A 15,526-nucleotide genomic window follows, 5' to 3' on the forward strand; every position below is an offset into this window, starting at 1 on the left:
ATTTATACGCATATAGTTTGCAAGTGAATCCTGACGATACAATCTAGTAACATGATGGTATATACCTCTCAGAATCCTTAGGAAACCTAAAAAGAGACAGCTGTGGTGTCTTCTTCCTGTTGTTGCTGCAATTTATCGCGCTACAAACGCTCTCGATGGTAAAAATCATTGTATAAATCAAAATAAACAATCACTATTTGCTTTCACGATCGCGCCGAACTCACAGTTCAACCTACCAGCCGCTTGGGGCGCTGCTGGCGCTGTAGGCAACAAAATCGAGGCGAAGTGTCGCGACTGTTAAAGCACTTTCAATAAAAACACAATGTTAAAAGGAAGACGATAAGTGCATCGGCACTAGAAACTATCGAATATAACAGCTACGTTAAACGATATTCGTTTGCGAACTGATTACACATTTTTATCTTTCAGAAGGTTTGAAAGGGGAATTTTCTACCATCGCGCAAGCTTGGCGACACTGTTTGTTTATCAGTGATTCAATTGTCAGCTGTCAAGACGAAGAAGGCGTTTATGCTTGTGTCAGGTTATGTACTGTATTGACGTTATTAATAAAGTCATCGATACAAACAGTTTACGAAAATGCATGACGCAACGGAACGAAAATGCGAAATCGAATCAAAACTTGAAAAGGTTTGTTAATAAATATTTTCGATTACATTGTTTTATTGTTGCTTTGAGAGCTTTCTCGGAAAACATGGTAATACTTAACGTACGTTTCTTGTTGAAGGAGTTGAATAACTTGAATATGCTAAAGGAACTCAAGGGCAAAAGTAATCACCTAACAAAAGGTATGATTAATATACTAGATTCCTTTGAACATCGATTGGCACGTTTGGAGGAGACTATATTGCCAGTTTACAATGAAACTGGCAACTTACAGAAACGTCAGGAAAGTATCCTTTTGAAATTAAGAAAGTTTAAATTGTAATCTGTAGTCCGAGAAAAAAAAGACTTCATGTGGTCATTGTGTTATGAATCTGATTTATTGTGCTAAGGTATCTTCAGTAGAGGAATTACTCTGTGTACAACAAAAACATTTTTCTTCAGAGTCATATGTGAAACAAATTTGTGCGTTCATTGTATACGCTTCAAATAGTAAACTGTCGCAGCAGTGTGAACATAATACAAAAATATTTACTAGGTATTTTTAGGTTAAGTTTGCAGAAAACCATAAATAGATGGTATCAGTAGGTCTGTAAAGACTGTTCACAGACAAAGTACTGTTACATCAACTGAATGTAAAACCATATTTCGTAAAAATCATAAAATATTGTGAAGTCTATCATTAAGTATACTATAACTCAATATTGTAAGAATCCTACCAATCCACGAAAATGAAGGCTGTGTTTGAGCTTATTAGCATCACCTATGACATCGTGGTATTCAGTGTCAGTGAAGCATCCATTTCATTAAGGATAACCTGTCCTGCTACAGACGCAATGAATTAGGCACAGGTGGGGAACAATGCTTGTCTAGACACATACTATTAACAGAAAAACCTTTCAGTGTTTCATTTTGCAAGAGCAAAATTCTGTTAAGTAACTAATGAAAGGAAGAGAAGTTTCAATAAATCATTCCATTTCAACATGATATCAGAGTCAGTCAGATATCTCTAGAAAAGACAGATTAACACCACTTACTGCTGACAAGGAGACTGTTTTCAACCTCCCAGTGAAGTAATCTGTCAAGTGACAGATTATTTTCCTAAATAACATATATTGTCACACACAGTCTTACACTTTCCAATCTCATAATGAGAATATGGAGCAGGAGTAATTATAATATAATGAGTTTCTCATTGTCATTTTCGTATCGATGTGGTTGATATAGTTAACATACATTTACTTCATCCCAGTTACATTTTCACTGTTGGTTAGTGTATTCAGTTTTTTTCTAGTTTAAAACAAATTTTGACAATGAAAACTTTTGTTTACATTGTCTGGTTTATTTAGTTTGTGATACTATAGTTTAGTTACTTTATTAATACTAGAAGTATCCCGGTAAAAGTTTGTTTTCAAAAGTTGTATTTACAATCATGGAATCATGTACTGTGGGAAACAGTATAAAGAACAAATGGCAGGTCAGGACAAGTTACAAAATAAAACAGAAACTTTCTGCACTAATGTGTAAAACAGAGGCAGCTCTCTTACATTAAAGAAAACTGTAATTTTTGAGCCATACTGCTTCAGTTTAAATTACTACTCAGCTAATAGTGTTCAATAAGTTTGAAGACCCATTTAAATGTTAGACAAACAAAATTATAGTGCTAATGGGAAAATAGATAGCAGGCTGGTGGGTTTTCATCTGTAATGTGAGGAACTAAAGTAGTCCCAACATTTTGCTAAGTTAAAAATGCATTCAGCCATAAATTTTTCAGATCAAGCAATATGGCGACCAAAGCTAATAAATAAAATAGTTCTAATCATTTTTTGGAATTCAGGTTTTTTTATTATTATCCTTATAAGAGATTTATTTGATAGCAGTCTGCCAAAGAAAACATCCTTGACTGCCAACACCAGACATTGAAAAAGCACTTAAGGCACTGGATCATGTCATTGGTTTCTACAGTGTCAGCCAAGAAGTAGCACAGGTAGTGCAAGCAGGGCCTGCTCCAGGATTGGAGCCTTTCCTGGCAGCGATGGATAGACTTCAGACAGCACAACGTTACTTTGAAAAGAACAATCCACAGAGTGTTGAACTCGAAAACATAGTGAGTAACTTTTTTGCTTTTGCTTTCAATAATGTGTGTGTGTGTGTGTGTGTGTGTGTGTGTGTGTGTGTGTGTGTGTGTGTGTGTGTGTGTGTGTGAGAGAGAGAGAGAGAGAGAGAGAGAGAGAGAGAGATGAAGCACTTAATCCAATATATAAATAATATCTAACAGTCCATACACATTATGCCTAACTACAACTTAATTCATCCTCTGTGGTGAGTAGCAGCCTGTCCTTTCTGTATTGTTGTCCTATATTTAATGTTGATATACAGATGCATTGGCAGCCTATTTGTCTCTTCCACGCAACAGGAGAGGGAGGGGGGGTAAGAGGGAGAGAGAGTATTGAATGACTACCTGTCATGATTATAAGTGGCTAATGAAGAATGTAGAACTGGTAGAAGCCGATTTCGGGGAAGATCAGTTTGGATTCCATAGAAATGTTGGAACACGTGAGGCAATACTGACCTTACGATTTATTTTAAAAGAAAGATTAAGAAAAGGCAAACCTACGTTTCTAGCATTTGTAGACTTAGAGAAAGCTTTTGACAATGTGGACTGGAATACTCTCTTTCAAATTCTGAAGGTGGCAGGGGTAAAATACAGGGAGCAAAAGGCTATTTACAATTTGTACAGAAACCAGATGGCAGTTATAAGAGTCGAGGGACATGAAAGGGAAGCAGTGGTTGGGAAGGGAGTGAGACAGGGTTGTAGCCTCTCTCCGATGTTATTCAATCTGTATATTGAGCAAGCAGTAAAGGAAACAAAAGAAAAATTTGGAGTAGGTATTAAAATCCATGGAGAAGAAATAAAAACTTTGAGGTTTGCCGATGACATTGTAATTCTGTCAGAGACAGCAAAGGACTTGGAAGAGCAGTTGAACGGAATGGATAGTATCTTGAAAGGAGGATATAAGATGAACATCAACAAAAGCAAAATGAGGATAATGGAATGTAGTCGAATTAAGTCGGGTGATGCTGAGGGTATTAGATTAGGAAGCGAGACACTTAAAGTAGTAAAGGAGTTTTCCTATTTGGGGAGCAAAATAACTGATGATGGTCGAAGTAGAGAGGATATAAAATGTAGACTGGCAATGGCAAGGAAAGCGTTTCTGAAGAAGAGAAATTTGTTAACATCGAGTATAGATTTAAGTGTCAGGAAGTCGTTTCTCAGAGTATTTGTATGGAGTGTAGCTGTTATATCCTAGCCAGTAATGCCAACCGAGCCCGCTGCCAAAAGGTTGGCAGCATCAAAGTCCGGACGCCGTCCGCATAAGCAGCGCCAGCGAGACAGGAAATCGCCGCAAGTCTGCGCGCGCCACCGCTGGCTTCTGGCTTCTTAAGCGCTGGAGTCGCGAGCGCTAGGACAGTTCTGTATTCGCCGCTCAGTTGTATACTCGCCACCGAATTGTGTACTTGCTAGTCAGTTGTGTGTTCATCGCAGCAGAGTTGTTGTTTGTCGTCAGCCGACGCTGACCTAGCCGCTCCGACTCGAACTAGACAGATCTCTGTAGACACGAAGTTCACCATTGTGTTTCTGTATCTTCATCAATAAAGATAAGTACCGACTTTTATTTAATCAGAGTGTTTGGGTTTTCATCTTTCTGTTCACTGTTCCAGCGGACCGGTCGGCCCGCTATTAAAAGTGTGGCGGTGACTTCGTAAGCCGTTTCTACAGCGAATTGTTTGTCGCTACGAACGCCGCCACAAAAGTAGCCATGTATGGAAGTGAAACATGGACGATAAATAGTTTGGACAAGAAGAGAATAGAAGCTTTCGAAATGTGGTGCTACAGAAGAATGCTGAAGATTAGATGGGTAGATCACATAACTAATGAGGAGGTATTGAATAGAATTGGGGAGAAGAGGAATTTGTGGCACAACTTGACTAGAAGAAGGGATCGATTGGTAGGACATGTTCTGAGGCATCAAGGGATCACCACTTTAGTATTGGAGGGCAGTGTGGAGGGTAAAAATCATAGAGGGAGACCAAGAGATGAATACACTAAGCAGATTCAGAAGGATGTAGGCTGCAGTAGGTACTGGGAGATGAAAGAGCTTGCACAGGATAGATTAGCATGGAGAGCTGCATCAAACCAGTCTCAGGACTGAAGACCACAACAACAACAATGAAGAAGGAAGTACATGGTACAATACCTTTCCACAAAATCTAGTACCTCATATTTGGGTCTGAAATAGGCCAAAGACATGGTCTGTTGTAACATGTGTAGTGAAATATGAGCAATGTTATCTAAACACATGAACTGTAACCCATATTTGTAATACCATATAAATTGTAGTCTCAACAATAAGCTTCAGCTTTTATCATTTGCACCAAAAATAGGAAAATGTGGAAGGTTGATAGAAAGATAGCTTGCTCAGCATCCTCAACCTGGACTGAGATTAAAGTCATAAGAATGAAAGTGAGACAACAAGGGCTGAGGTGGTAGACACTGCATGAGATGACATTTGGAGTAGTATCTTTCCACTTATGATACTTCTAAGTATTGGCATTAAATAGGTGGGTTTGAAAGATATTAGCAACAGAAGTTACTCTCCATTACCTTCTCCTAACATGTGGTTCCTTCTTAGTATGGGTATTTAGTGATTTCTTTCTTTGCTGAAGAAAGTATCTATTGTTCTTGAATGGGACATTCTGTGATATGTTTTTGCCCACTTTCAGCATAATATTCGGAGTTGGGACTTCTGATGACAATTGTCTACTGTCTTTGGACAATTTTTTCATATGAAGCTAAGAGGTATATCGAAATATGTAATAGTTATTTATTCATGCATGCAGTGTACATTTGAGGATCATCCAGAAAGTAAACAATGGTTGCACATCACGTCCAGCACTGGTCCTTCACCAATTTTTAAATTTATAAGCAAATAAGCAAGGTTTATGGTGACAGTGCAATGAACAAGTAGTCAATGAGGAAATAGTGCATTTATTTAATCAAAGAAGAAGCAGTGTGCTCGAGGAAAATATTCAGGAAAACCAACAGTTTGCTTTAAGCATATTACATGAATCCATCCCACAAATTTCACATTTGCATCTGTGTGAAATTGTGACACGGCATCTTGGCTACAAAAACATATGTGCTCCGTGTATGTCTATTTGACAGATGTCCATAACATTAAACTGGTGGGGGAAGCCCTTGAATTTTTGTCTGAATAAGACAATGTTGGTGAAAAATTTCTTGACTGGATAATAACGGAAGTCGGGGTTGTATTCAAGATTCCAGAGAACTAGCATCAGTCTGTGGAGTGGCATCGCTCATTCCCTCCTCAAGGCCCAAAAAAGAAAAACCAAATCTCAACACCAGAAAGTGGTGGCAACAATGTTTTGGGAAAAAAATGGTGTGATCCTTTGGAGTTCACGCCAAGAGTTTGAATTATCAATTCAGACACCCGTTGTGAAACTCTTCACTAATTTCAGTACACTACCCAAAATGAGAAATGTGGAATGCAATGCTGTTGTCAAACTTGTTTTCGACTCTGGACATCCTCCTTACAGCTCTGACTTGGGACCGAATGATTTTCTCTTGTTTCTGAAACTAAATGAAGTTTTGGGTGGGAAACAGCAAGCAGTGATGGAGAGCAACAAGGGAACTGAAATATTGGCCCCACCTTACAATAAGTGCCTCTACAGCTGTGGTGATTACATTGAAAAATGGTACTGTAACTTCATAAATAAAGTTTTGAGTTTTGTGTTGTCATCTTGTAGAATCAGTCTGCATCTTCCCAACATCTTTCATTTTTATTTAGTTATGCCAACCATTCCTTACTCTCTGGACAAACCTCATGTATTTGAGTAAGTCTCCCATGATTATTGACATAAAATTGCACATTACTCTTGTAAAGACCATATTCACATAATTCATAACAGTGAATAGGTTGTTGCAAGAAATTAAGATGTCCAAGCCCTTCTTAGAGCAAGGTAGCAAACGTGTGTCACTGAATCTGAAGCAGAGCATTAATAACAACTTTCACTGTCACCACTGATCTAATTAGCAGGTGGCCTCAAAAATGGCAAGTAGGAGAACAGTCATGTGTAATCTAATACTTACAGTTGAAGTAACTGCCTCCTACAAGAAAGATAATATAATTAAATCACTCTTGTGGCTGTGGGGAGCAAAACAGTAAGTGGGCTATATAGAAGTGTAATTCATAATGACTGAAGTATTGCAAAGTAAGAATGATGCATGTTGTTCTGATGATGCTGATGGAGTGGAAAAGAAAAAGATTTAGGGGAGGCAGGTTGTTGTTGGAGGAAAAAAATACCAATAACTGAAAGCTTTTTATAATGGATTTAAATATATTGCACCTAAAAGAGGGGTCTGAAGTATGCTCTCCTATCATAAATGTAGTTGTCATCGGTGATTGTAATAAACACCATGGTCCTTTTTTGTGAGTATCATAATAACTATAAATACTGTTATTCAAGCAAGGATTAAATTTTTTTTAAAATACCCAATTGAGCAATTGAGATTATTTAACCTGCTGATCTTTTTACACAGACAACACTATTTAATGCTGGAGGTGATGCCCTGAATAGAGAATTTAAAGATCTGCTCATGCGGCACAGCAAGCCAGTACCTCCAATTGTTCTCTTGGATTTGATTGGGGCAGATGAAGGTAAGTCAATTCTGCATTACTGTTTGGCTGATGCTGCGAGCAGTGTCATGTTTAATACATGCATAATAGTTATTAAGTTTTTGAAACTAGTTCACTGCCAGAGTGTTATACATTACCTGTCTCAAAACAACAAATAAATCATTGTCATTAGTTACATTATACTATGAAGAATGGAGTTAGTAGTGCAAATTCATTTATTACACTTGCTATTTAGTTATTTATTATTATGACATAATTTGACATCAGTTCCAATTAGCCACAACATTTATGCAACTGATTCTCATTGAAACACTTGTTTGCCTTTCACCTGCCTGCCCACTCATCTGCTTCTCATCTGCCACCCCCCTCCCCCTTCTGCAACCCATCTCCTCTATGTGAACCTGCCACCCACCCCCGGCTGGCCAGCCAAAGTCATTAGCATTGCAGCTTCCATGCAGTGACACACCAAACGTATGGCTTGTATGGCTGTGCTAGTCATTTTAGCATATCCAAAGAAAATGTTCAACCTTTCATGAATGTGAAATGATGTTAAATCTCATGTTATTGTAGTCCACTGTCTAATATGCACTTCAGTGACAACCATTTTCTCAAACACTATGGTGCTTCCATGCTGTTATCTGGAGAGCACAGAAAGAGAGTAGGCCACTGACTTGGAAATCTAATAAGTTATGTTCACCACATGGAGGTGAGGTTGAGCTATGGACAGGCTTCAGATATAGAAAAAACACACATTTATACAAGCACAACACTCACTCACACTCTCTCTCTCTCTCTCTCTCTCTCTCTCTCTCTCTCTCTCTCTCTCACACACACACACACACACACACACACACACACACACACACACACACAGCCCCTGCTGTCTCCAAGCACAGGCTTGACTACAGTGAGCAGTGATCTCAGCTGTGGAGCCCCCCAGGGGATCCACAACTCTTTTGTGGATACGTGCGTAGCGAGCACGGGGCCCCGAGCTAATGTGGCCTTCCTTCCTTTCCGGGCTGCATACCTTCCCTTTCCGCATCCTTCCCCATCCCCTGTCTTCACCCCCCCCCCTCACCTCTTGCTCTTTCCTTCACTTTCTCCCCCTCTGGGAGTATGGTTTGCGCCTACGTCCGGAGACGGACGCTTGTAAATGTACCGCATTCTTCTTCTTCCTTGCTTGTATGTCTTCTTCCTTCCTTTGTCCATCTCCTTTCCTTACCTCTTCTCTTTACCCTTTTCTCCGCTGCGGCGTTTGAGACCCCCTCTTCTTTCCTTTCCCTTTCTCTTTCTTCCTCCCTGTGCGTGTCTGAAGGCCGACCCACGCACTTCCATGTGTAGCCGGTGACGGGGTAACGCGTAATTCCCCGCCCCGGGTAGACAGGTAGGACACGTACGTACCCCCTGGTAAAGGCCAGGCCCAGGGAGGGGTGATTACCCGAGCTGATACCTTCCGAAAGTGCCGATTGGTCCCTCCGTCCGTATGTCGGGAGGTGTGACCTGAGGTGTGAACAATCACCTAAGGCGGGTGTGCCCTCGGTGAGGGCCCCCACAAGGGAGGAGCGCGCCATCGGAGACGCCGGTAATCATGGGGGATTCTTCCGCAATGGTTTCCTCACCTTCCACTATGTCTGCTCACAAACGTAAGTTCACTGAGTCTCAGCCACAGACGGTTCTTCCATCGTTGCCACAGTTCCTTGTTGTTTCTCGGTCTGACGAAGGTCACGACTTTTCCACGGTCAACCCTTTCATTATTCAGAAAGGTGTCGACGCAATTGCGGGTCCTGTAAAGTCTTGTTCCAGATTACGGAATGGTACCCTGTTGTTAGAAACACACAGTGCCCTCCAGGCTCAAAAATTGCTGCGTACTTCTCTGCTCCACACCTTCCCTGTCCGGGTGGAACCGCACCGTACCTTAAATTCCTCGCGTGGAGTCGTTTATACACGCTCCCTCGATGGATTGTCTGACGAAGAAATTCAGCACTACCTGTCTGACCAGGGCGTCACCGCTGTTCATCGGGTTATGAAAAGGGTTGACTCGAACATCATTCCAACCCGCACTGTCTTCTTGACTTTTGACAAAGTTCAACTCCCATCAAAAATCAAAGCAGGCTATGAGATAATTTCCGTTCGCCCTTATGTCCCAAACCCTACGCGTTGCTATCGATGTCAGCGGTTTAATCACACCAGCCAGTCCTGTTCCAATCCGGCCAAATGTGTTACGTGTGGCAGGGATGCCCATGAGGGTGCTTGTCCACCTCCATCCCCTCACTGCATCAACTGTATGGGTGACCACGCTGCTTCCTCTCGAGATTGCCCTGTTTTTAAGGACGAAAAGCTGATCCAGGAAATAAGAGTGAAGGAAAAGGTGTCGACCTTTGCTGCTCGAAAGTTACTCGCCAGTCGACAGCCCACCGTGCCTCAGAAAGGAAAATACAGCGCTGTCCTTGCTTCTTCTCGGCCAACAAAGGAGGCGGCCACGCAGACTTGCGACCTCACATTTAGTACCACGGTCGTCAGATCGGCCAGCGCAAAGATCGCCCGTTCAACCTCACCTCTTTCGCCTGCCCACTCTATGGCTCACCCTTCGTCGGGTTCTGCTAAATCTCGAGCCCAAAAGTCAGACGCCAAGTCTACCAAAAAAGAGCATTCTCGTGAAGAGTTTTTACGTACTGCAACTTCACAACCATCGGTTCCTCCTTCATCTAAACATACCTCCAAGAAGGCTACGAAGAAACACAGTTCCTCTCCTTCTCCGCCAAGGCGTGTCCCATCCACAGCACCACCTGGCGGAAATCGCCCTCGGCCATCTTCTGTGTCGCCGAGGCGCACTGTTGGTGGCCGGTCAACTGGCCGATCGTTGGTGGTAGGAGCTGCTCCTGACCAACCTATGGATCAGGATCTTCTGCCTTCGACTGAATGCCATTCCATGCTGTCGGTCGCAAGCTCTGAGCAGTCGTTGAGTTGACAGCACCCTTGGTGCCGTTCCTCCATTTTCTGTTCACCCTATGTCCATTATCCACTGGAATATCCGCGGCATTCGCGCCAATCGGGAGGAATTGTCGATCCTCTTACGATCCTACTCGCCGGTCATCTTCTGTCTTCAGGAAACAAAGCTGCGTCCCCATGACCGCTTTGTTCTCCCTCATTTTCAGTCCGTCCGATATGACCTCCCCTCAGTTGAAGGCACTCCAGCCCATGGAGGACTCATGATTCTGCTCCATGATACTCTCCATTATCACCCAATCCCCTTAAACACTTCCTTCCAAGCTGTCGCCGTCCGTCTTTCCCTTTCTGGATACACGTTCTCTCTTTGTACGGTATACATTCCATCGTCTACACCAATGGCACGAGCTGATCTCCTTCATCTTCTTGATCAGCTTCCACCCCCCTTTTTGCTGGTTGGGGACTTCAATGCCCACCACCCGCTTTGGGGATCTCCACATCCTTGTCCACGTGGCTCACTATTGCTAGACGTCTTCCACCAAGCGGATCTAGTCTGCCTCAACACTGGGGTCCCTACATTTTTGTCTGCCTCCACGGCAAATTTATCCCATTTGGACCTTGCGGTCGGTACTGTTCCGCTAGCTCGGCGCTTCGAATGGTTCGCCCTTGATGATACACACTCGAGTGACCACTTTCCATGTGTTCTTCGACTGCAGCCTCAACTGCCATATATGCGCTCGCGACGCTGGAAGTTTGCCCAAGCCGATTGGACACTTTTTTCGTCTCTAGCGACATTCGATGACCGTCGCTTTCCCAGCGTCGACGATGAGGTCACACATTTTACCGACGTTATTCTCACAGCTGCGGAACGTTCAATACCACGCACCTCCGAATTGCCCCGGCGCCCTCCAGTTCCTTGGTGGAACGAGGCCTGCCGTGACGCAATACGTGAGCGGCGACGTGCTCTTCGCATTTTCCGTCACCATCCAACTTTGGCCAACTGTATCCGATATAAGCAGCTCCGTGCGCGATGCCGTCGCGTCATCCGCGATAGCAAGAAGGCAAGCTGGAAATTCTTTACTAGCTCATTTAACAACTTCACTCCCTCCTCGGAAGTTTGGAGTCGGCTTCGACGGTTCTCAGGCGCGCCTAGTTTCTCCCCGGTCTCTGGGCTCACTGTCGCGCATGATACCTTAGTGGACCCCGTCGCAATTTCTAACTCATTGGGTCAGCACTTTGCTGAGATTTCGAGCTCTTCAAATTACCCGCCAGCGTTTCTCCCGAAGAAACGTGCAGCAGAAGTGCGGCATCTTGCTTTCTCCTCTCAAAATCGCGAAAGCTACAATACTGTTTTCTCCATGCGCGAACTCCAACATGCACTCTCTACTTCTCGCTCCTCCGCCCCAGGACCGGATGGTATCCATGTCCAAATGTTGCTGCATTTATCAACCCATAGCCTGCGTCACCTCCTTCGCCTTTATAATCGAATTTGGACCGACAGTACCTTTCCCAGGCGATGGCGGGAAGCTATTGTCGTTCCCGTTCCGAAACCTGGAAAGGACAAACATCTCCCCTCTAGCTATCGCCCCATTTCTCTCACGAGTAGTGTCTGTAAGGTTTTGGAGCGTATGGTGAATTACCGTTTAGCTTGGTGGCTGGAGTCCCGCAGTCTTTTAACACCAGCCCAATGCGGATTCCGAAAGCATCGTTCTGCTGTTGACCATCTTGTTGCTCTCTCCACTTATATCATGAACAATTTTCTCCGGAAACGCCAAACGGTAGCAATATTTTTTGATCTGGAGAGAGCGTACGATACCTGTTGGAGGACAGGCATCCTCCGCACACTGTTCTCTTGGGGCTTTCGAGGCCGGCTGCCCCTTTTTCTTCGCGAATTTATGGCAGAGCGCACATTTAGGGTGCGGGTGAACACTACTCTCTCCCGTACTTTCTCCCAAGAAAACGGGGTACCCCAGGGCTCCGTGCTGAGTGTTGTACTGTTTGCCATCGCCATTAATCCAATTATGGATTGTCTCCTTCCTGATGTCTCGGGCTCCCTCTTTGTGGACGATTTTGCGATCTACTACAGTTCTCAAAGGACCAGCCTTCTTGAAAGACGTCTTCAAGGATGTCTCGATCGCCTCTACTCGTGGAGCATCGAAACCGGCTTCCGTTTCTCACCCAGTAAGACCGTTTGTGTTAATTTTTGGCGACGTAAGGAGTTTCTTCCGCCCTCCTTACATCTAGGTCCTGTCAACCTTCCGTTTTCCGACGTCGCTAAATTCTTGGGTCTTATGTTTGACAGAAAACTGTGCTGGTCCTCCCACGTTTCCTATCTTTCGGCTCGCTGTCTGCGTTCCCTTAACACCCTCCGTGTCCTGAATGGTACCTCTTGGGGAGCGGACCGGGTGGTCCTTCTCCGCCTCTATCGCGCCTTAGTGCGCTCGAAATTGGATTATGGAAGCATAGTCTACTCCTCTGCTCGGCCGTCTATTCTTCGGCGTCTCGACTCTATCCACCACCGTGGATTACGTTTAGTGTCTGGAGCTTTTTACACCAGCCCTGTGGAAAGCCTTTATGCTGAGACTGCTGAACCTCCGCTGTCCAATCGGCGGGCAGTTCTTCTGAGTCGTTATGCTAGCCATCTGTCTTCCATGCCTGCTAATCCAGCCCATAACCTTTTTTTCGACGCCTCCTTTGATGTCGGGTATGCAGGCCGCTCCTCCTCCCTACTACCCCCGGGAGTCCGCTTCCGTCAACTGCTCCATTCTCTTTCCTTCCGCTTTCCCAAAACCTTCTTGACAACTTGGGGTACAGCACCGCCTTGGCACCGTCCCCGGATCGACTTGCTCAGAGACCTATGTCAATTTCCTAAAGATGGTACCCCTACACTTGTTTACCGTCGGGCATTTGCTGCTCTATGTGCACAAATGACGGAAGCCACATTTATTTACACCGATGGCTCGAAAACATCGTTAGGTGTAGGGAGTGCCTATATTGTTGGCGACACCCCAAATCACTTTCGGCTTCCCGACCAGTGTTCGGTTTATACTGCAGAGCTTTACGCTGTTCTCCAGGCTGTCCACTACATCCGCCGCCATCAGCGGATACAGTACGTAATCTGCTCAGATTCTCTCAGCTCTCTCCTAAGTCTCCAAGCTCTTTACCCTGTGCACCCTCTGGTCCACCGGATTCAGGACTGTCTGCGCTTGCTCCACCTGGGGGGCGTCTCAGTGGCGTTCCTCTGGCTCCCGGGACACGCTGGTATCTGTGGAAATGAGGCGGCCGATATAGCGGCCAAGGCTGCAGTCTCTCTTCCTCGGCCAGCTCTTCAGTCTCTTCCGTTTACCGATCTACGGAGCGGTTTATGTCGCCAAGTTACTCATTTATGGCATGCGCATTGGTCAACACTTCCCCACAATAAATTGCGGGAAGTGAAAGCCGTTCCTTGCGCTTGGACCTCTTCCTCCCGAACGCGTCGTCGGGAGGAGGTAATTTTAGCTCGACTCCGGATAGGGCACTGTCTTTTTAGTCATCGACATCTTTTAAGCGGTGATCCTCCCCCACTCTGTCCCCACTGCTCTCAGCTGTGGACGGTCAGACACCTTTTAATTGAATGCCCCTATTTTAATCCGTTACGCTCCCGTCTACAGCTATCGCCTGATCTATCGTCGATTTTAGCAGATGACACGCGCTCAGCTGACCGCGTTCTACAGTTTATTAGTGACAGTGAAATGACGTCAGTCATTTGAAGCTTTTTTTTTGTGGACAACCAACCCCTTTCTATAGTGGACTTTTAAGCATTCCTTCTGCCTTTAGTTTCTCCAATTTTCTGACTATGTTTCCATTGCTGCTGATTTTAAATTTCGTTTTTTTCCTGTTTTCTACGTCACGGGCTGGGCGCTAATGACCATAGAAGTTTTGCGCCCTAAAACCACAAACAAAAAAAAAAAAAAAATCAGCTGTGGAGGATAGTGAGATGTAGAAGGTGTGTGAAGCAAAGGTGGGAAATAGTAATGGAGTAGGGGTGGGGAAGACGCTGTTGTGATGATGTGTGAGAATGTGCAGGGATGTGGCATGAACAGGATGGAGGGCTACTGGATACTGCATCAGGATGCTGTGCTGGGGAAGGGGGGAGGGGGGTGGGGTGGGGGGGACACAGAAAAGGAGAAAGGACTGGACTGGGCGGGTGAGCTGAGAGGATAGACGTAAGTGTAAGGCTGGAGCAGTGGCAGAGAAGGGCAAAGTGTGGAGGAGAGGGACTGCCAAAAGTTGAGGACACAGGGGTCCACAAGGGTTACAGGAAGGAAGGATATGCTACAGGAAGAATTGTCACCTTGGCAGTTCAGAAAAGCTGGTGTTGGTGGGAAGAATCTAGATGGCCAGAAGATACAGTCATTAATGTCATGCACACAATTTTGCTTGGCATGCTCATCAAGTGGATGGTCCAGCTGTATCTTTGTCACAGTTTGGCAGTGGGCATTCATGCTTATTAGTGGTCATGCCCACATAGAATGCATTGGGCTGCAATATAGATCTGATCTCTGTGACATCAATACTCTCAATTTTCTGTATTTTTGAAGTTTCACGTATCAAATTGTGTCGTGAATTATCTTTCAATTTTTGTTAATAAATGCACTGTAATGTCACCATGGAATTTATATAAAATGTATCCGATACCTGAATTTCCTTTTATACCCACATAGGCAGGCTGTTTTCAACTCTAAATGAAACCAATATGCTACAAGAACTGATTCAAGGGACTATGCCAGCAAGAGAACAGAACAGGTAGGGAGGACTTCAAAGTGTCTGTGCACTAAGTTGATCCGGAAAGAGCTAAGTTGACTTTTGAAATTTCGAGCAAGAAGAAATGACCAGTTATACTGTACATTGCCTATACCACTTTCTACAGACTCGTGGTTAGGCCGAGAAACATCTGTGGAGGCTTAGTATCATGGGGGGGGGGGGGGGGGATCTTGCAAGGTCTTTTCCAGGGATTTGAGCCATGATGGGCACCTGCTGTATAGATGAATATCTTAACAGAGACTGTTAGGCCCCAGCTTAAGTAAAAATGTCTGTTAGGTTTCAGTTTTGATAGCACTTGGTCACGTCAAGATTAGGTATTTTGTGTATTATAAATTTATTAATAGTGCATAGCAATGTTTCATTCTGACAGCATATTAATTCTGTAAATATTAGCTGTTCCAGTTTATTGTATTGAACTATTTTGACAATATCCTGAT

At 44.1% G+C, this 15,526-nt stretch overlaps 1 protein-coding gene across 2 annotated transcripts in view; it reads left to right on the top strand.

Annotated features, from left to right (window-relative positions):
- Nucleotides 1–503: 503 nt before the first annotated feature.
- LOC124776919 (exocyst complex component 7) overlaps nucleotides 504–15,526 on the top strand; it is a 130,086-nt gene continuing 115,063 nt past the window's right edge. For both annotated transcript variants that reach the window (XM_047252132.1, XM_047252131.1), the window contains exons 1-4: nucleotides 504–648; nucleotides 746–911; nucleotides 2,538–2,728; nucleotides 7,244–7,361. In XM_047252132.1, the coding sequence (XP_047108088.1) occupies nucleotides 598–648; nucleotides 746–911; nucleotides 2,538–2,728; nucleotides 7,244–7,361 (526 nt within the window). In that variant the 5' untranslated portion in view covers nucleotides 504–597. The remainder of the gene's footprint in view (nucleotides 649–745; nucleotides 912–2,537; nucleotides 2,729–7,243; nucleotides 7,362–15,526) is intronic.

The sequence above is a fragment of the Schistocerca piceifrons genome, chromosome 2, assembly GCF_021461385.2.
Source record: "Schistocerca piceifrons isolate TAMUIC-IGC-003096 chromosome 2, iqSchPice1.1, whole genome shotgun sequence".
NCBI lineage: Eukaryota > Metazoa > Arthropoda > Insecta > Orthoptera > Acrididae > Schistocerca > Schistocerca piceifrons.